This window comes from Giraffa tippelskirchi, chromosome 3, assembly GCF_054371585.1.
Source record: "Giraffa tippelskirchi isolate mGirTip1 chromosome 3, T2T-mGirTip1v1.2.pri, whole genome shotgun sequence".
Lineage (NCBI taxonomy): Eukaryota > Metazoa > Chordata > Mammalia > Artiodactyla > Giraffidae > Giraffa > Giraffa tippelskirchi.
Genome location: NC_137277.1, coordinates 164,716,264 through 164,737,528, shown reverse-complemented (window position 1 = coordinate 164,737,528; position 21,265 = coordinate 164,716,264). Strand labels below are relative to the sequence as shown.

Below are 21,265 nucleotides of genomic sequence, written 5' to 3'. Positions count from 1 at the left end.
CCCAGTTGGAATTTTTGCCATGTATTGGCAACATATATTGGTAGCTGTGATGGTAGTAGTGGAATGATCACTGAGCTTCCCAATCAAATTTAGACAGCCTCCCCTCACAGCTCTGGAAAGACTCCTGATACAGCGACATCACATTCTGTGGACTCATAGTTAGTTTAGTTGTTTTTAATTTTAAATTACTGCCAGGGCTTTACAAATACTTTTAATATAAAGCTATCTGATTTTTAAGAAAGTATTTATTTATTTTTGGCTATGTTGTGAAGGTTTTTCTCTAGTTGTGGCGAGAGGGTAGCAGCTCTCTAGTTGTAGTGCAGGGGCTTCTCACTGCTGTGACTTCTCTTGTTGCAGAGCACAGGCTCTAGGTGTCGAAGCTTCAGTAGTTGTGGCTCCTCCAGGATGGAGAGCACAGGCTCAATAGTAGAGGTATATGGGCTTTAATTGTTCTGTGACATGTGTGATCTTCCAAGATCAGGGATTGAACCCGTGTTTCCTGCATTGACAAGGAGATTCTTTATCACTGAGCCACCAGAGAAGCCCTAGCTGTCTGATTTTAAATATTTTTAAAATTTCTTTATCTATTTATTTTATTATTTTTGGCTGTGCTGGGTCTTGGTTTGTGTGTGGCGGCTTTATCTAGTTGCAGAGATCAGGCTCTAGAACCGGGCTCAGTAGTTGTAGTACACAGGCTTAGTTGCTCCATGGCATGTGGGAGCCTCCCAGACCAGGGATCGAACAAATGTCCCCTGCGTTGGCAGGCGAATTCTTAACCCCTGGACCACCAAAAGCAAAAGTATTTAGTTGTTCAGTCGAGTGTGACTCTTTGCAACTCCATGGACTGTAGCCCACTAGGCTCCTCTGTCCATGGAATTCTCCAGGCAAGAAAATAGAATGGGTAGCCATTTCCTTCTCCAGAGGATCTTTCTGAGCTAGGGAGCAAACCTGGGTCTCCTGCATTACAGGCAGATTCTTTACCATCAGAACCACCGGGAAAGGCCTTATTTTTTTTCATGTTAAAATGTAATCATTTGGTTTTAAGAATTTTATTTATTCATTTTTTCCCCCTCTACACTCATGACTTTAGAGTTGTTGGCTTTCAATTTTTGAAACCTTATTTGGAAAAGACCTCAGCTGGTAAAGAATCCGCCTGCAATGCAGGAGACCTGGGTTCAATCCCTGGGTTGGGAAGATCCCCTGGAAGGGAATGGCTACCCACTCCAATATTCTGACTTGGAGAATTCCATGGACTGTATAGTCCATGGGGTCGCAAAGAGTCAGATACGACTGAGCGACTTTCACTTCACAAGGAGAAACACTGCCTCTCTCCCTTCTCCTACTCCACAAATGCTCAGATAGCCAAAAGCTTAGAGAACACTAAAAGTAAATTCTTTGCAGCTCTGTCTTGAGCATGAGCTAGAGTGTTTTAACTGCCAGAGACCCCAGAGACCACAAGAGAGAATGAAGCCCTCAGTTTCTTTTTTCTCAGGCAAGACTTTTCCTGACTGATGGGTTATAGTCCAGATTAAGCTATTCATGCCAATCAGCAGCCTAGGAGTTTCCCGAGATTTGAAAGGATGATGAACCGACCAAAGCCACCACCTCCCTACATAGTGTGGATGTAGGTTCCTTGTGTCCTGAATAAAGGAATAAGGAGGAACAGTGAGAAATCCAATGACACTTTCAACATTGAAAGGGCTGTGTCAAAAGATATCAATTAGCAATTGAGCATTGCTTCAGTCGTTCCTCTTGTAGATAAACAAAGCACATGCAGACTTGCTAAGCAGCTTTGTGCTTCAGCTGAGCTGCAGCCTCCCACAGGCACAGCAGGAACCGGCTCCTCTGCAAATCAGCAGGTGGAGCCGTGGCCAGACACTTCCTATATCAGCTTCAGCAGGTTTAAAGCAGACAAGGTCAAAGTGAAGATGTCAGTAAGGATGTCTCGGGCCCAAATCTACTTGAATGTTAGTTTAATGGTTTTCTCTTTAGTGGTTTTCCACCTCCTCAGCTGACTCTTTAGCGAGCTTCCCCAGTGGCTCAGTAGTAAAGAATCTGCCTGCAATGCAGGAGCCACAGGAGACGTAGGTCAGGAGTATCCTCTGGAGAAGGAAATGGCACCCTGCTCCAGTATTCTTCTTGGAAAATCCCATGAACAGAGGAGCCTGGCGGGCTACATGTAGTCCATAGGGTCACAAAGAGTCAAACATGACTTAGTAGCTAAACAATAACAGTTGACTCTTAGAGAAACAGTGCATACTGAAAGGGAAAGAAAAACCATTTTTCTGACTGTCCTGTCCTACTATTACTCATCTCTTAGTTTATTTAATCCCCCAAGAAAGCCTTTTGAAGTGCATATTATGCATTCCCATTTTGTAGATAAAACTGAGATTGGGAGAGATGAAGTCATTGGCTTATGGAGATGGGCTTTGAACTCAGGATTGGGCATAGCCTTAAGTTCCATGTTCTTTCATTGTACAACACTGCCTCTCCCACATCGACTCTGTAACCTCCTCAGTAACTGAAAAGAAGATCTTAAGTTTTCTCAGAGTGTGGAAAATTCCAAATCTCTCAATGGGTTATCAATAATCAAACACCCTTTCAGCGCAAGTGAAGTGTGTTAGTTGCTCAGTTGTGTCCAACTGTTTCTGACCCCACAGACTATAGCCTGCCAGGAATGGAACCCAGGGCCCCTGTGTCGGGAGCTCGGAGTCTTAGCCACTGAACCACCAAGGAAGTCCCGGAAGGCAGATTCTTAACCACCAGACCACTGGGGAAGTCCCTATATTAATTTTAACAGTATCTGGTTCCTAATACACTTGTTTAAAGTGTCTTTGAACTAGAACAATTATTCTTCCAATAAAATTGACATCTTTTGATTCCTCTTGAAGTCTGTGGGATTCAACAATGCTTTATAAACAAACCTTTGTGTGTTCAAAATTTTAACATGGCTATACCTCATTTATAAATCATTCAGAATTCAGATTTCTTTTTCCAATGTTGAAAGAATATTTCTACCTCAACTAAAATTCTATTTTGGTACTTTTAAGATACGAGGATATGTGAGAATAACAAAATGCTGAAAACCAGTATTTTAATCACAACCAGCTATGCAACTTTGGGCAAGCCATTTTACCACTATGCCTCAATTTCCTCATCTATAAAATGGGGGTAGGGTGGATGGTTCCTACAGAAAGCAGGATGGTGAAGATTACAAAAAGGATACATAAACTTAACATATGTGTATTTTTTATATCCTGTATATAATATATTGTTACAAATTTGTTCATTTATTTGTTCATTATTTTTATAATATGTAGCTTGTTGGCCCAAATACTTGAATATAATTTCCAGATCAGTTTGGTGTAATTGTTTTAAAATATGTCCACAAGGGAATTCCTTGGCAGTCCAGTGGTTAGGACTCAGTGCTTTCACTGCCGTGACCTAGATTCAGTCCCTGATCAGGGAACTAAGATCCTACAATCAGCATGGCCAAAAAAAAAAGTCCACATTTTTTTCTACTTTTCCCTTAAAGAGCATGAGCTGGACTCAGTAACTTGCTTCTAACGTATATAGTGTGGTGGAAGTGATAGATAGAGCATGACTTTTGACACTAGGTCATAAAAAGCACTATGGCTTTCTTCTTGCTCTCCTGGACCATTTGCTCTAGCGAAGGAAGCTATCATGTTGTGATGACACTCAAACAACATGTGCTATGCTGTTCTTAGTTGCTCAGTCATGTCCGACTCTTTGCGACCCCATGGACCATACATAGCCTGCCAGACTCCTCTATCCATGGGGATTCTCAGGCAAGAATACTGGAGTGGGTAGCCTATCCCTTCTCCAGGGGGTCTTCCCAACCCAGGAATCAAACCAGGATCTCCTGCATTGCAGGCGAATTCTTTACCAGCTGAGCTACCAGGGAAGCCCCCAAGCAACCAGGTTAGCATGATGAGGGAAAGGTTAGTATAATAAGGAACTGAAGCCTCTTGTCAACAGCAAGTATCGTGGGAGCTATCCATCCACATACACATACACCTATATGTGCCATACACTGTGCTCATATGAAGATTCTATGTGATTTTTGGAAAAACAGCAGTATACTGAGTGAGCATTATACAGGTGTGCTGTGGGGGGATGATGTGGGACATAGGAAACCTTCAAAAATGGGGTGTGGTCTGAAGTACGTCTTAAAGACAAGTGTTTAGCAAGTGAAGGATGAGAGGTGGGAGTGTAGAGCAGGGGTGGAGGAGGGCAGTGCAGCTGAATGGAGGAAAGGATAATCTTTTGAGGGTTTGGTGATGTAAAGAGCAAGACAAGGCAGATCTCAGAAGGCTTCTTAGCGGTATTAGGAAGCTTGAATGATAACCTTGTAGGAGAGCCTTGATTACTATTAAACAGCAGAAAGATTATCTAATTTGTATTTTTCAATTATTTAGCCACATTGTTGGGCATAAATTTTGGTAGGAGACAAGAATGTGGTCAGAGAAACTGTTGAGATTTGGAGGGTGTGAATCAGGGCTGTGGCAGGGAGCGAATCAAGAAATAATTAGGACATCAATTTAGCAGCAACTCGGGATTGACTGGGTATGGGATGAGAGAGAAGTAGGTCTTTAGAGTTAGTGGTGAAAACAAGCATGATAAAAAGCACAGAAAAAGCCTATCTGTGTAGGGAAGTCAGGGGGTGGAAGGTGAGGGGAAAGAGCACGTGTTCAGTTTTTGGTATGTTGAGCAGAAGTGCCCATGGGACATTCAAATGGAGATGCCTAGCCAAAAGTTCTGGGAAAGGAGCTAAGATTTAGAAGTCATCAGCATATAAGTGGAAACTAAATGGGTGAACATGTGAAACTGTCCAGGCAGAGTGCAAAGAAAAAGTGAACCAGGGATAGACTCAGTGAAAAACCAAAACTTAAGGGATTTGGAGGAGGAAGTCCATGAGACTTCAGACACTAAAAGCAAAACAACATGGTGATATACTGTCCTTGCATGATGGAAAATTCTTACACTCTCTGTCCTTGATCTTTGTACTTCTAAAGATCATTTAAATCTGTTTTGCAGTATCCCCTGAACAGAGAAACAAATTCTGCCTACGTGATTATTTTTTTAATTTATTTTTTATTAAAGGATAATTGCTTTACAGAATTTTGCTGTTTTCTGTCAAACCTCAACATGAATCAGCCATAGGTATACATACATCCCCTCCCTTTTGAAACTCCCTCCCATCTCCCTTCCCACCCCACCCCTCTAGGTTGATACAGAGCCACTGTTTGAGTTTCCTGAGCCAGACAGCAAATTCCCTTTGGCTATCTATTTTACATATGGTAATGTAAGTTTCCATGTTACTCTTTCCATACATCTCACCCTCTCCTCCCCTCCCCCCATGTCGATAAGTCTGTTCTCTATGTCTGTTTCTCCACTGTTGCCCTGTAAATAAATTCTTCAGTACCATTTTTCTGGATTCTGTATATATGTGTTAGAATATTATCTTTCCCTTTCTGATTCACTTCACTCTGTATAATAGGTTCTAGATTCATCCACCTCATTAGAACTGACTCAAATGCATTCATTTTTATGACTGAATAATATTCCATTGTGTGTATATACCACACCTTCTTTATCCATTCATCTGTCAATGGACCTACCTACACGATTATTAATAAAACTCTTCTCAAAGATTTTCTATCCTCAGAAGTCCTACAGATAACCCTGCAAAGTTTGATAGCCACTGAAGCGACTTAATTTTGCATTCCCTTCTTGACTTAAACATTCTCTGTTCCTTCACAATTCTCCATGTGCTCCATGTGATGGTATTTTCAGCGTTTATTTCTGGTGATTCTCTTCTGGGCACTCTTCAATTTGTCAGTTTGTTCACAAGCATAGCAAGGCACCCTATGGAAGTATTCTAATTTGTGCACAGTACACCTTAGGTGTTATATTCTTCCCAGTAATACAGCCTAAAATTAAGTTTATGAGCAGCAACATTATACTATTAGCTGTTAGAACACATAAAATGCACTGCCCTCCCCTGCAAACATAAACATGTAACCAACCCTTCTTTCCCTAGCCTGTACTTCTAGCTTTTTGTTTAGCCTAACTGTAGGTTTCATATTTCTGCTTAATTTTTCTTTCGTTCATATGAAAAGCTTTCTTCTTGTCCCTTTCATCATGAGGCAGGAAATGGCCAGAACACCTGGTAGTGAAAAACTGTAGACAAACATATAACAGCCATCAGATCAGGGCAAGTGTCAAGAATGGACTCTCATGGAACTCCAAATATTTGGTTAATGTTCTGATCCAACTACAGGCTTCTGGCTCTGTCTTCAAACTGCAAGTTAAACAAGGAAGTAAAGGTGGGGCCCGTGGCAGCCATTGTTTTTTGGATTTTCTTTTTTCCTGAATTGTCTTTTTGATGATTAGAACTGTTTGCCCATTCTCTTCAGACATTTCTAGATGATTACAAGTTCATGTTCCTCCAACAGCGAGATAGGGAGGACCCTTGAAACCCTGAAAGCCTTTCAGGCAAATGTGAAACACATGGGAGGAAAAAATTCTCACACACTTAGAAGAGATGCAGCACAGAAGTCAACCTCAAGGAGCCAGGCAGCATTGCCAGATCAAGCTTCCAGCTGAATGGAGGCCAAGGCTGTGAACTCATGAAAAAGGCCATCTGTCCAGTCCTGGGCTCTCCTCTGAATTCTATTCTTCCCCAAAGAGCAAGGACTGCTAAGAGACCAGTCTTTGTGAAGCTGAGATAAGCAGACTGCTCCTCTATCATTCCCACATCCTTGAGCATCTTCCCATCTGGGCCCTATTGATGCACAGGGTGACTGCTGTCCATCAGGGTGACTATTCTAGGGTGACTGCTGGAGCCAGACTGCCTGGATCCGGACTCTGGCTCCATCGAGAACTAAGGCTGTGGCTTTGTGAAAGGTAACTTCTATAAAATAACAGTATCTTATCTCAGGGTCCTGATGGAAAAACATGAGTTAGTATAGATCACCTAGGGGAGTGCTGAGTAGGAATATTGCATTGTTAGTGTAGACACTGTTTCTTTCATGTTCCTGGGCTTGGAGTCAGTCTTGTGTCTTTCTTTTTGGCTGTGCTCTGTTGCATGTGGGATCTTAGTTCCAGGACTAGGGATGTAACCCTCACCTGCTGTAGTGGAAGCGTAGTCTTAACCACCAGATTGCCAGGAAAGTTTTTTAATATTATTTTATTGACCGATGGCTGCACTGGGTCTTTGTTGCTGCGCACGAGCTTTCTCTAGTTGTGGCGAGTGCAGGCTCCTCTCCAGTTGTGATGCACAGGATTCTCTTGTGGAGCACAGGCTCTGGGTGAGAAGGCTTCAGCAGTTGTGGTGCAGGGGCTCAGTAGGTGAAGATCAAATGCTCAGTAGTTTTGGCGCATGGGCATAGTTGCCCTGCGGCATGTTGGATCTTCCCAGACTAGCGGTCAAACCAGTGTTCCCTGCATTGGAAGATTCTTAACCACTGGATCATGAGGGAAGCCCCTTGGAATCAATTTTAATACAGGTGTAAGTCCTGCTTGTTTGCTTCTATCAGGAGCGACAAATGGGGATTGAGGGAGTTAACTGTCAGTACATAGATGGGTAAGGACTTCTTAAGTGTTAAGCTTGTGGGCAACACTAGAAAACAACTGTTGTGGTGCACAGTGGTCTCAAATTCTGATTGGGAAGCTGAAGCAGTTTCCTCCTGCCCATACTCATTTGCACATGCTAAACCTTACTAAACATATCACAGAGAACTAGGCTAAGGGTAGGTTAGGGCTGTCAGGGTAATCCTTGCTTCTGGCCTTGTTTTGCACCAAAGTAAATAAAACAGGCAGGAGCAGAACAGGGGACAAGGCAGTAGGGGGCAGAGCACAGAGTGAGGGAGACAGAGCTCACAGTGAGGCAGGCAGCAGCAGTTCTAGCCATCAACACTTTTATTTTTCCAGTCAACACCTGCACAGATGTTACTGTCCATTTCCTGACCCCAGTAGGGGGTCCCATCACACTTGGACCATGGCCCAGAGAAACAGATCTCTTTACTCCTCCCTAAGGTAAGAAAGCCCCTCGCCCCACAAGACAGAGGTCCTGCTCACTACCACAGCGCTGGCTTATGTGCTGTGGGAACCCTGTTCTCATCCTGTATAGGGAAGGGCCAGGATGAATGAGGGCAAGGGTGCAGTGGAGGTTCCACGGGCTACAGTGACTTAAGTGCATTAACTACTGACCCGACCCACCACCCCAGGTTTCATCTGTACCTCCCAGACGGGAGCCTCCCTAAAGCTTAGCTGGGGCCTGTTGGGGAGGAAGAGCTGGTAAAGAGTGGGGATTGAGCTGCTAAGGACAGGACACAGCAGGGAAGTAAAGCAGAGGGGCTGGGATAGGAAAGAAAAATGATAAAGTGCCTGAACTAAACAACCGAGTGGGACACGAGGACAGAGCAGCACAGGTCCCTGAGGAAAGGAGGAAAAAGAAAAGGACAGACCGTCAGGGCTTGGGGAATTGTGGAATGAGACTAGAGATGAGGCAGGGAGGCAAGTGGGAAGGACTCCCCTAGCCCTGTTCATAACCACTAAACCCAAATGTAAAATTATTTACAAACTTAAAACAAATCCCAGGTACTGTACCAGGCCTGGGACGGCAGGCAGGCAGGCAGGCAGGTGGAGGGTGGACTGGCTCCATCTGATAGCCAGCTTCCCCACATATTGCTCCTCCCCAGGATGGCAGGGAAAGGAGCCAACAGTGACATCCCTAGCCAGGAAGCCCTACTGTGCCTGCAACTCCTTCCCCCAGGCTTATGGCTCTGCCACGGCCTGAGCCTCCTGGTCTGACTGTACCAGAGATGGGGTGTCGGGCCCCAGGGGTGGAGGGGGTGGAGCGTCAGGGGGCTCTGGGCATGTCTCTGGACCCAACCCCAGCTCTGCATTCAGCTGCTCCAGCTCCCCCTGATCCAGCAACTCGAAGTCCTCAGTGGTGAGTGCCTCTTCTTCCTCAGGGGCAGGCAGGGGCTGGGGTGAGTCCTGGGGCAGAGACAGGAGTACGGAGGGGGAGGGGACTGGGTCACTTTCCGCAAGGCCAAGTAGGGGCGACAGGGTGCTGGGAGGAGTGGTGAGGTCACCACTCACTGCCTCCGGGCTCAGTGTCTCCGCTGGTCCTCCAGGGGAGAGCATCACTCCATCTGTGGGAGACCCTGCCCCATTGAAGTGCGTGTTCACAAAGTGAAGGGGGGATGAGAGCCGAAGCAAGGTTTCCTTGGATGCCACATCTTCTTCCTCCTCCAAGTCCAGGTCTTGTCGTGAGAGGGCCTGAGGGGGGCCCAGCAGGTCTTCGGGAGGGGCCAGGTCTGTCTCCTCTCCCTCCCCTAGCTCCCTACTAAGGGCCTCCTCTGGCTCACTTGGCAGGCTCTGCTGGTCCAAATCTGTGCAGAAAACAAAGGGCCAGGAATGGGCCTGCTGTTCTGAGTAGCTGCAACGGGCCACTCAGTTCAAGGATGAGAACTCAGGACATAGGATGCTAGGCCAGGCCTTAGGTGTTAAGGTCTTTCAGGAACTTGATGTACAACTAGAGGATGAGCTCCCCAAAGAAAACATTTATGGGGGCAACCACCAGAGAGCACAGCCAGCATCCCATGACAGGAACAGGAAGATCAGGAGGGACAAAGGACTTCCCATACCCTCTGATACGTCAGTTAGTTGTGGAGTGGTTGCCCGGGAGACAGAGAAGCCACCGCTTTCCAAAATAGAAGCCTCCTCATCTGACAGCTCTGAGTCTGTAATGGCCAAAGCCAGTGCTGTTTTCTTCACATCCACCTGCAGGGGAACCACGATAAACACAACAGACAAAGGGGTGAGAGAGCCCATTTCCAGGAGCATCCCTGCCCTGCCACCGACTCCAATCCCCTTGAGAGGTGGCTGCTCTAAAGCAGATTCTCCCCCAGCCTTCTACTCGATAGCCCGTCGCCCCTGGACCCCTGGACCTCACCACTGGGGAGAAGCCAGCCAGTTCTGCCTCGCTCTCACTCTCTGTCTCCGCCAGTGGCTCATCACCTCCGGGCGGTGCATTCTTCCCCTGCCGCTCTGGAGGACAACAGCAGGGCAGTGACCAAGCAGGAACGGAGGTGGGGGACAAACATAGCCACAGGTCTGGAGAGTATCTAAATCCCAGGGCATTTCACAAGCTTCAAACCAAGGTCCTCCCTGCCTTCCCCTCCTGGGTCATGGGATCCCCTTACTCCTCTTGTCGTGTTTGTGATGCAGGGCATCAGCTTCTGCCTTCATGCTGTAGTCCAGCTGCATGAGGAGGGGCTCCAGGCGCGTGTACATCCTCTGGATCAGTTCATGATACACCACCAGGGGCCATAGCAGGATACTCAGCACTGAGGGTCAGAGAGTCTACTCAGAGCTCCCTATGCCTATTACCTAAGAGCCCTCATTCAACTGATGCCTAAACAGAAAAGGCTGAAGGAGACAAAGTCCCTTCCTGAGGCTGTGCCAACTTCTTCCCACATCCACTGCCCTCCTCCCACTAATCCCACAGCATCCTCCTGAAGATCTCTGTAAATGAGTAACTGGGCAAAGAAAATGCAACAACCTTCCTTGGGTCAGACCAAGAAAAGAAGACAAAGAAAGGGCTTTGGAAAGGGCAGGGGCCAGATGCTACTCACAGACAATGTAGGAAATCATAATCCCTGGCACATAGTGTCCCAGCACAGCCAGCACAGCACAGCCAGAGCAGACACGAGCACAGAACTGCAGAGAAGAGCACAGGGTCTAAAAACAGGAGACTGAGGTATGTGCTCCACTTATCCGGGGAAAAAAATATTATTGCTCCACTGGTGGAGGGAAGGGTATGTCCTCTAAGAACGTGGTGATCCAGTTTAGTCAAGAGGATGCCCAGGATCATCGATTCAGGAAGTTTGCAACTGACATAGCCAAATACCTATAATTCAAACTTGATCTCTCTTGGCAAGAAATAAGTGTCAGGACACCAAAAGCTTACTCCGCCTCTTGTATTAGGCTACTAGCAGTAAATTTTGCCTCAAGGCCCCAGGCCTTACCCTTCATCTCCAGTCAAGGAGTTCGAGTCACTCCTCCCCATCCCCACCTCCACTTCTCCACAGGGTAGAGCACTGTTGTGTGATGAGGGGGAGGTTACCTGAGCTGGATTCTGCCTCTTGTACTGCAGCAGCTCCTGCAGATGAATCTGGAAGGTGAGCCAGCTCTCAGCCAGGTATCTGCACAACTCGGGCACACTCAGCAGGTGCGGCCGGGCGCCTGACCCCGCACCCTCACTGGGGAGACATGATATGACCCCTGGAGGCCTCAGACACCAGCTTCCTAGGCACTCAAATCCCTCTGAGAATGCCCATGAGCTCTGTAGTCTAAGGAAGTGGACAACCCTGCCTCCCAAAGGGAGGCTGTCTGGGTCCTGGGAAACAAAGCCCGGGGCTCCCAACCCTTTGCCCTGAAAACAGCAGGCACACAAACACCTACACAAAAACCCGGGACCAAGCTTGCTACAGTGCATTCACTATGCTGGGGGCTGTGCCTGCAGAAACTCCGTATTGCTCTGCACCGTGGTGGTGACACTGGTACCAGAGCAAGACAGGGTTTGGACATTTGTCTGTTCTTCAAGGGGTGGTCTGCACTCACCTGTCAGAGTGTGGCTCCTCTGGGGATGATGCTATAGAGAGGGAAGGGAGACAAGTTACTGAGGGGCAGAGCTCTGGGAAACGCTCCCCAAGCCAGAAACGTTGCCCTTCCTCTGCAGTCCCAAACTGCTTTCTTCAAATGCCATTTGCAGGAAGTATTACATTGTTACGTTGTTTGTATGTCTCCTTCCTCAGGCTTTACCCTTTTCAACAGTAGGAACCCCATCTTATTCACATTCACATGTACCTACACTCCAAACAGCTCACACACAACCTGGCACCGGTTCTCTAAACTATCTATTAAATAAACATGTGGACAAGAAAACCCTGGTAAGAACTAATACTCCTACCATATGTGAAGCCCTACCATAGCATATGAAGTGTTTTTATAAATTTAAGAATATCCTCCTCCTTATGAAACTGGAAATGGAGTGATTTTTATAAGGTCACATACAGGGTAAACGGGAAGCAGGCAATGGAACCCAGGCAATCTGGATGCGGAGTCCACAATCTTAACTACTACTGCTGCTGCTGCTGCTGCTGCTGCTGCGTTGCTTCAGTCGTGCCCAACTCTGTGCGACCCCATAGACGGCAGCCCACCAGGCTCCGCCGTCCCTGGGATTCTCCAGGCAGGAACACTGGAGTGGGCTGCCGTTTCCTTCTCCAATGCATGAAAGTGAAAAGTGAAAGTGAAGTCGCTCAGTCGTGTCCGACTCTTTGCGACCCCATGGACTAAGCCTACCAGGCTCTTCCATCCATGGGATTTTCCAGGCAAGAATACTGGAGTGGGGTGCGATTGCCTTCTACTACACACAATAAAGACTGAAGTCAGAAGGAGAAGAGGGCGGCAGAGGATGAGATGGTTAGATAGCATCACCACTCAATGGATAAGAATCAGACACGATTTAGCGACTGAACAACCACACACAATAACATGAATTTTGAGAAACAGGAAATTTATTTCCCATCTGGGGAAGTAAGCAGTCGTGCTTTGGGAGGCAGGTGGCCTGCGGTACATGCGTCTCACTATTCAACCCAAGCTGGGTGGGTCAGGCACAAAACAAGTGCTCACTGGGGCTTGCTGAATGAATCAAGTCACACTTACCAGAGATGTCAGGGAGGAAGCGAGGCTGCCACAAATCCAGCAGAAAATAGGCCAAAAGTGAGATGCTGAGTAGGAAGAAGGGCCGTAAGGAGGACGAAGACAGCAACCTTAGGGAGAGACAGGCACCTCAGCGGTGAGCGGGTGACAGAGGCTCCTACACCCATCGCGAAAGGCGGAAAAGCGCCCACTGATGGGGGAATGGGAACCTCCAGGCCTAATCCGACACCCGAAGACAGAGGAACGGGGCAACCCAGGCTGACGACGATCTTTAAACACCAGGAGGTGGACCAGCCCTCCAGGACAAGCGTCTTCCCCAGAAAGGGGAATGGTACTCCGGGCTCGCCCGCCCCCGCTCTCCCGCGCTGCCCGGCCCCGCCCCCTCCTCCGCGGCCGTTACCAGAAGAGGCCGTTGAGCGCGGCCGCCGTGACTAGGCTATGCAGCGGCTTCTCCCACACCAGCAGCCGCTGCGCTGCGGCCAACACCGCCTCCCAGCCGCGGAGCCGCAGCCACAGCGTCGTGGCGAGGCGTCCCACCGCCTCGGCCGTGGCCGCCTCCTCCTCCGCCTCGCCGGTGGCCTCACCCATGCCCAGGCTCAGGCCCAGGCCCAGGCTCAGGCCCAGCCCCGGGCCCCCACCAGTGCCGGTGTTGCCACCGCCACCGCCACTCGCCATAGCCCCGCCGCAGCCGCCGCCCGAGCCCGCGAGGAGCCAGGGCTGCGCGGCCGCCGCCTGGGGCGCGTCAGGCGGAAGGGGGCGCACACCGCAGCGAGAGGGCCGCCCAGGCCGCGGATGGGCGTCACGTGACGGCGGAGAGACGAGCCCGGCACGTGATGTGCCCAAACCGCCGGGATAGGGTGACCGGCGCCTGCGCGCAGGGGGTTGCCGGTGACCCTGCTCCTACGCAGGTGTGTGTTTTTGCGGCGCCGGGCGGTGTCTGCCTCTTCCTGACAGAGGGTCTGTAAGTCCGCTTTTGCCCACACCATCCAATTTTCTTCCCCCTGTGTGGGGAGGGCGGCTAGGCAGGCCGGTCCTGTCCTGGATTCCTGGTGTGAGGCGGCCCGAAGTGGCAGGAAGTCAGCTTCCAGATGGCCCCGTGGGATCTTTCTGCTCTGGTTAGGGCGGTGGCCGTCCCTTTACTCAACCCTTGACGTACTGGTCCTCCTAGTTCCCTCTCCTCAGCAAATAAACAAACACCAGCGCGTGACTCAATCGACTCAGAAACAGCTTCAGCTACACAGAAAAGTTGTTTCTGTCTCAACTTTCTGTAAATTCTCCCGCCTTCACGCATCGGAACTCCTTCCAATCCCTTAAGCGAGATACTGGGGACTCGAAGTCTAAAACCCTGTTTAGGTGCTGTTTACTCTTGGCGGGGGAGGGGGGGCGTTAACACCATTTCTTGAGGCTTCCAACGTAACAAGCGTGTTGTTACATGTTCCCTTGAGAACGTTTAATCTCTGCAGCAATACTACAAAATATATAGCCAACAATCAGTGCCCTTGCTACTTTGTACACAACTCACCAGCTAAAAGTTGTGTACTCCTGATTTTATTTTTTAAATTTATATTGTTCTGTGTGTGCATACATCTCCCCTTTAAAAGAAAACAATTGCGAGCAACTCCCTGTCCCGCGTCTTTGTTTTATTTACGTTTATATCTACACCGGCACGATAAGGTCAGCCGGGCTCGCTCGCCCTCAAGTGTTCCACGGTTCCCTAGGAATCGTCCTGATTTCTCAGACACGCTGGGGCTCAGCGATATCAGGAATTCTAGCCCAGCTCCTTCCCAGCTGTCGAAGCCGGCGGCTCGGCCCAGCTGGCGGCAGGAAGTGCCCGGTGCTGATTTCGCCCGCGACGCCCTGAGGCTTGTAAACACCCGGCAGACGCGCGGCGCGGCAAAGGCACAGCACGCGCCTCGAAGCCAGGACTCCTCTCGGTCAGGTTGTGCGCCCAAGGCCCCATAGCTCCACGCCCCGAGTCCGGAGCCCAGAACCCGGAGCCCCGCCCGGAGCGGAACAGGAAGAGGCTCTGCTGCCCGGCCCCGCCTGCCGCGGCCGGCGCGAGGGGAGGGGGCTGCACCGGCAAGGGCGGCGGCCGGCGTGAGGGAGGCCGGCGGACAGGTGGGCAGGCGGGCAGGGACGGCTCCGCGGCGCCTTTAGAACTCGTTCCCTTCCCTTCGTAGGGCAGTGGCTGGCGGCGCGATGGACCTGGCTGGGCTCCTGCTGGACGAAGAAGGCACCTTCTCCCTCACCGGCTTCCAGGACTTCACGGTGAGCACGCTGCCCCCCGCCTCCCTAGCCTCCCAGCGCTTGGAGCCGTGACCGCGGGCGCTCCCTCCGCGCCCCCCACCGGAGCGCGAGCGGAGCCGCGAACTCGCCTGATGGCTCTGCCGGGGAACTAGGCGGTAGCCGCTCGACCCGTGCCTACTCGAGGCCCTGGCTCCTTGGGCCCATGGGGAGAGCCGCGGGGTACAGGAATGGGGTAGGAGGTAACCAGCCCGGCCCCTTCTTGGAGAACTTCTCCTCCAGAGCCCTTGGTGAGGAGGACTCCACCCCCTGTGGACATAGTGCCACTAGCAAACAATCCAGAGAATGCGGGGCTGGGTGGGGCATGGGCCCCACTAGCCGTGAGGCAGGCCTACCGCCCCGTAGCCCCCTTCCAGCCAGGGCCAGGATCTCCATCATACCCTTCCCTGCCCTTCACCCTCCACCCCACTCCTGCCCTGTTTCAGTTCCTCCCAGGACACCAGAAGCTGAGTGCCCGGATCCGAAGGAGACTCTACTATGGCTGGGACTGGGAAACTGACTGTACCCTGGAGGAGCTCTCCAGCCCCGTGGCAGGTTAGACAGTGTTGTGCGACCGGACAAGTGAGAAGCCTGAAAGTGGGGTTGTCAGCCGTCATCAAAATGACTCTAGGTGTAGCCTGTGAACTACACTGTCTCTTGGTATCTAGCATGTTTGACAGGTGTAAGGACTAGGTTTGTATTTCATTTTTTACTTAAATCCAGATGAGTAGGAAATATTGCTGCCTTACAAATCTATGTTATTCTTGATCTATATACTAGAAACTTTAAGTTTTCCAAGCATACTTATCTTATATTTCCCCAATCAACAAGGCATGTTTATCTTCTCAAATGAGGTAGAGTGAAGGATGCATCTAGGTAATTGCAAGTGACAGGGAAATAAGCCTTCCTGCTGGAAGGAGCTGGAATTCATATTTGGAATAGGCCTTTTGTTTCAGTGTGGGAGAATTGGATCTCGGCTTTGTTGCTGTGGTCCTGTCTCCAAGACCTCAGAGAATGTAGGTCTGGGTCTTCTGCTGATAGCAGTGGGCACAGCCGTGGGGGAGTTGTTTGCTCACTCTGTTATCCCTCTGCCTCTGCAGATATTGCTGTGGAACTGCTCCAGAAGGCAGCCCCCAGTCCTATTCGCCGGCTCCAGAAGAAATATGTAGCCCACGTGTCCCGGTGAGTCTGCAGTTGAGAGGTACAGAGTGAGTGTGTTTGGGCTCTAGAGAGAGGGAAACAGTTATCTCTAAAGAGAACTTGTAAAGATACAGGGATGAGCATCATAAGTTACAAGAGCTGAAAAATCCTTGCATTTAATTCCTAATCCTTTCTGATACCCAGAGAGGCTTGCATCTCTCCGTGTGCTATGATGCTGGCTCTGGTATACATTGAGCGGCTCCGGCATAGAAACCCAGACTACCTACAGCACGTGTCATCCTCTGACTTGTTCCTGATCTCCATGGTAAGATGCCCCCTTCCCTTCATCTCCCTGGTAAGCCAGGAGCCAGGTGTGAGCTCTACTGATATCTCCTCTGGTTCCTCTGCAGATGGTGGCCAGTAAGTACCTCTATGACGAAGGGGAGGAGGAAGAGGTCTTCAATGATGAATGGGGAGCTGCTGGGGGTGTGGCCGTGCCCACTCTCAATGCCCTGGAGAGGGGCTTCCTGAGTGCCATGGTGAATAGCTCTTCTCTCGCTTGCTCTGTTTTCCTGACCTGTTTTTATGTTCTTTTCATCCTTTGTTTTTTATCTCCCAGCTTCCTATGGTCTCTTCATTTATCTTTCTATTTGTCCTGTTTATGTCTTCCCTTATTAGCATCTTCCTCTCTAGGTTTTCTGGAATAAGCACAGTCTTTGGAGGTTCCTGGCGTGGTGAAGCCAGAAGTGGAGACCTCCCACTGTCAGTCCTCCAGGTCCCAAAGAGTACACTCTGAGCCAGAGCTTATCTTACTGGGCTCTGGGTATTTGCTTCCAGACTTTGCCTTTCCCTAGATTCTGGCCTTCCTATGGGCATGAACCACTCTCAGGATTATTTTTTTCCTCTTGCTTTTAATGGAGGGTGCAATGTGAAACCAGATATGTGGTGATTAAATAAGTTAATACATAAAAGCTTTTGGAACAGTATCTGGCACACGGTAAGAGCCAAGTGTTACCTGTAGTGGAGGTTGTAGTTGCTGCTGTGGGTCTGGTTATTAATTGACTGTGGCTCATGTCCAAGTCCGGTTGGATGCTCTTCTCTTTACCCACAGGATTGGCGGCTGTACACTGATCCTCGGGAAATCTTTGAGGTGCTGAGCTGGCTGGAGGGCTGGTAGGTTCTAGGAATTGGGAAGAGGGACTTGAGGATTTGGAGGCTGAGGCCTAAGCCATAGGAGCTAAACAGAGGTGAGGGTCTGTGTAACTGGGGGGGAGAAAACAAGAATCGCCCAAGGTCATGGTTCCCAAACGAGTCTGCTGTCCTCTGTGTAATCACCTCTGGAAGAGTGGGAGAAGCTTATTTAAAATACAGATCTTGGTCTCACCCTCATCTTTGGAATCAACGGGTAGCCTAGGAGCCTGTACATTTAACAAGTTCCCCGGTGTTCCCTGGTGGGTCCCCAGGGGAATGAGGGTGCCGATGGGCCAGCTGCAGGAAGATTGCAGACCCTCTCTGTCTTTTCTCCTATCCCTGCAGCGTGGCTGAGCAGCAGGGGCGCCGACGGGGCTGGTACACCTACACAGACCTGTGTGTGCTGCTAGAACAGCCTGCCTGGCAACTGGCGCTGGGCTCCCTCTGCCAGAGGCTGGCAAAGGTGAGGCGGGTCAGGAAGCAGAGGGAGCTTGAGCTGGCTGATGATGTAAAGCAAATACAGAATGGCTCAGGAGATGGGGTTTGGAAGTAGATGGTGACCGAGAGCTCTAAATTGAGTCCACTTGTCCAGAGATAAGGGGTGGGTGTGTTAAAGACAGTTAGAAGAGGGTTCAGGGGAAGGGGATTTGGGCACTGACCTTTCTTAACCCCTCTCCCCCAGCTGTCCTGCCTGTTGGCTATGGCATATGTGAGCAGCGTGGCCCTGGCTGTGGCATCGATGGCTGTAATACACCAGTCCTTAGGGCTGTCCTGCATCCCCCCACCTAGCCCCCCAGACCTTGGACTGGCCTCCAGGTGCCTTTTGGAACCCTGCATATCTTCTCCCATGCCACAGTGCCTACCATCTCCTGCTAATGTCTCCGGCTGCCTGGAAGGCGATGTAGCGCTGCGTTCACTGTGGGGCAGTCTGCTAGCCTCGCTGACTCCCCCACGGTTGCCTCCTCCAGACCCTCCTGCTCCCCCCACTCTTCTTCACAGCTGCCCCCTTTGCCAGAAGCTCCAGAAGGACTCCCCAACCTGCCGTGCCTGCCACCACCTCAACCGTACCGTCCCCACGGGGCCCCCCAGTCCTTGGTCCCACTCCCATGGCCTGGCTCCCCCCTGGCCTTGGAGCCCAATGCCCCCTCTGCTCCCACAGCCCCAGCAATGTTCCCTTTTCAGCATCATGGAACTGGCCCGCCTGAAGTCTTTCATTTTCCCAGGCTAGGTAGGGTTCTGAGGAATGTGTTAAGAGGATTTGGGAGTCCCTGAGAACCTGGAGGGGCAAAGCTTGATCTGGGTCCTCGGCTGGTCTCCTGTCCTCCTGGGTGATGGAGCTTAAGGGGGTCGTGTGGCAGAAGGACTGAAGGTCACTTGCTCTTCTGTTCTTCAGTGGCTGACTGCCTGGCCAGGGCAGTGGTGGTTCCAGGGAAAGCCTCAGCTCAGTGACCAGGGGTGTGTCACGGGTAGACAGGGGCAAGGCCCCTGTCTCTCCATGTCCCCTGGGCTCTTCTAGACTTTTGCTTTTGAGTTTCCTAGGATAGGGTGAGGGAGGGAGGAAACATTGACCAGGGTCTGTTTGATGTCCCTGAGGTAGGAGAAGCAGGGACTGACAGGGCCACCCGTGATGGGAGTTGCTGAGGGAAGGCGGGAGAGGGGGGAACCTCCCAAACCTGTGCCAAGTCTAGAAGAACCAGAGGCTGCTGGGACCTTCTCCCCGGCCCTTTTGTCTTCCAACATTCTCTTCTTAGTCTCCCGCTCCTGGGCTTCCCTCTGTTCCCGTTCCTCTCCTGAGTGTTCTCTTCACGGGCCTCTCTGGCCATTGCTTTATATCTGAATTTTTCACACTTTTGTAGAACTAAGGTTTCAATAAACAGTTTTAGTTGCATGGCCTGGACTCTTCCTTCTGTAGCAGCCCTCAAAGAACTCTCCTCCCCAGATCTTCCTTCTCAGCCTCCCTACTCCTTGATCCTGTCATCCTGCCGCTCATTCTCTGTGAGCCCCATTCCAGAACGTCCTTCTTGTTCGATGGTTATAGGATCTCATATCAAGCTGCTCCCTCGTTCCTGCTCCCAGCACCCTGGGGCCCCTAACACTCCTCAACTCTGGTGTGGTGGGGCACAGATGGTGACTGTGCCATGCCTAGGGGTAGCCCTGTCTGTCACAAGTTCTGAGTGAGCGCCATCTTTGTGGATCCCAAGGCCCATCTCATGGAGAGAGTATCCAGCAGAGCCCCATGAGCTTCTTGAGGGCAAGCTCAAGGACACTTTGTCTCCTAACTTCCTTTCTGGGCTGACAAATGGTGGTAATTAGCATAAGGGCTTCCGTGGTGGCTCAGTGGGTAAAGAATCCGCCTGCAATGCAGGAGACCCTGATTCAGTCCCTGGGTTGGGAGGATACCCTGGAGAAGGAAAGGACAACCCACTCCAATATTCTTGCCTGGGAAATCCCATGGGCAGAGAAGCCTGGTGGGCTACAGTCCATGGGGTCACAAGAGTCAGACACAATTTAGCGACTAAACCACCACCAAAGAGAAGACCAAGGCTAGGTTATCACTGGAAGAAGAGCAGCCAGCTGAACCGAGATGATTTGGGACCACAGAGGAAGATACACAGTAGGGGTGGTAGTGCCACCTAGGGGGCATCTTGGAAATTTATGGGGCATTTTTCAGTTGACAAAAATTGGAAGGGATGGGACTTACTGGCACTTAGCCTATATAGGAAGCTACACATCCAGAAAGGCTCGAGAACTCCCTTCTTATGAAGAATTCCCAAGGCAACTTTTGAATGACTGGGTGGACATCATGTATGACTGTTTATCTGAGCCTGGAACTACTTATTTTCTCTAAGCATGTGAACAGAATAGATTTTGCCCATTTGGAAAAAGACTCTGTTTCCCAGGAATGCATCTCTGTGTACATTAAATCTACGCTTTGTTCAGCACTTTACGAAGAACTTGTTCACTCTTTTGGAACATCGGGTCACAAATGGCCGCACTGCCGGTGGTACACATGTCATCAGGGAAGCACCAGTTTCAGTTGGAATTGTAGCTGTCACATCCATCCATGGCAATTCCACATGAAGGGTGGGCACTGGGCTACTTCATTGTCTTCCAGTTTAGTTGGACCCAAGCTTTCCCATGGTGAAATACGTTATTATAAATTACTTTGAGGACTTCCCTGGTGGTCCCGTGGCTAGGACTCCATGCTCCTGATGCAGGAGGCCTGGGTTTCATCCCTGGTCAGGGGAACTGGATCCCACATGCCACAACTTAAGAGTTTGCACGCCACAACTAAAGATCCCGCATGCTGCAGCAAGGATTGAGCATTCTGTTTAGGACTGGAGCAGCCAAATAAATATTTTAAAAATAAAGAAATCACTTTGATTTCTTCTTTATATTACAATGAGGACATTGTATACAGAGTTGTGATCACAGTTGTCATACATGACGAAGGGATGATTCCTCTTGAGGTAGTCCAGGGGGCTTGACCCTAAAAGGCTTGAGAACTACTGTGTAATTGTGATGGTCCCAAATGGCAGTGGTGAGGAGGTAGTACAGTCTATCAAACTTCCCCTGGCTACGCTAGGGGGGGTTTCCCCCCACCACTTCTATCCTGGGACAGGAGACCCAGATGGAGATTCTTGGGAGGGGGAGGGATTCACAACTTGGTTCCCAGTTAATGGGTGATGGAATTTGCACAAGAGCTGGGCAAAGGTGAAAGGGCTGCCTCCTGCCCTAAATCCCTCATCTCTTCGCTCTGCTTCATTGACACTCCCGCCCACTCCCCGCTCCAGGCAGCTAACTTCACACAAACTCTGACCTCTTACTCTCTCTCTCTCTCCCTACTTAACTCTGGCCCAGAGCGGCCAGGACAAGACAGAAGGCAGGGATC

General features: G+C 50.1%; 2 protein-coding genes across 28 annotated transcripts; one reads left to right on the top strand and one right to left on the bottom strand.

The window, feature by feature from the left end:
* Positions 1–7,926: 7,926 nt before the first annotated feature.
* Positions 7,927–13,535, bottom strand: RETREG2 (reticulophagy regulator family member 2). 7 transcript variants are annotated; one of them, XM_081584118.1, is made up of 9 exons: positions 13,160–13,535; positions 12,763–12,869; positions 11,659–11,689; positions 11,162–11,297; positions 10,671–10,755; positions 10,239–10,382; positions 9,989–10,083; positions 9,681–9,816; positions 7,927–9,425 (listed from the first exon to the last, which is right to left on the bottom strand). In XM_081584118.1, exons 1-9 carry the CDS (start codon positions 13,432–13,434, stop codon positions 8,803–8,805), a joined length of 1,632 nt encoding a protein of 543 aa, XP_081440244.1. In that variant the 5' UTR covers positions 13,435–13,535; the 3' UTR covers positions 7,927–8,802. The 7 variants fall into 7 exon arrangements, with proteins under 7 accessions (XP_081440244.1, XP_081440246.1, XP_081440249.1 ...); XM_081584120.1 differs by having other exon boundaries at positions 9,992–10,083; XM_081584123.1 differs by having other exon boundaries at positions 11,162–11,209.
* A 73-nt stretch (positions 13,536–13,608) lies between these two features.
* CNPPD1 (cyclin Pas1/PHO80 domain containing 1) lies at positions 13,609–19,261 on the top strand. Of its 21 annotated transcripts, none has more exons than XM_081584135.1 (10): positions 13,609–13,667; positions 14,478–14,693; positions 14,940–15,027; positions 15,489–15,597; positions 16,143–16,224; positions 16,387–16,507; positions 16,593–16,721; positions 17,294–17,355; positions 17,719–17,836; positions 18,056–19,261. In XM_081584135.1, the coding sequence occupies exons 3-10, from the start codon at positions 14,959–14,961 to the stop codon at positions 18,599–18,601; spliced, it is 1,236 nt and encodes a 411-aa protein (XP_081440261.1). In that variant the 5' UTR covers positions 13,609–13,667; positions 14,478–14,693; positions 14,940–14,958; the 3' UTR covers positions 18,602–19,261. The 21 variants fall into 21 exon arrangements, with proteins under 21 accessions (XP_081440261.1, XP_081440255.1, XP_081440262.1 ...); XM_081584129.1 differs by having other exon boundaries at positions 14,478–14,698; XM_081584136.1 differs by having other exon boundaries at positions 14,478–14,701.
* The last annotated feature ends 2,004 nt before the right edge of the window (positions 19,262–21,265 follow it).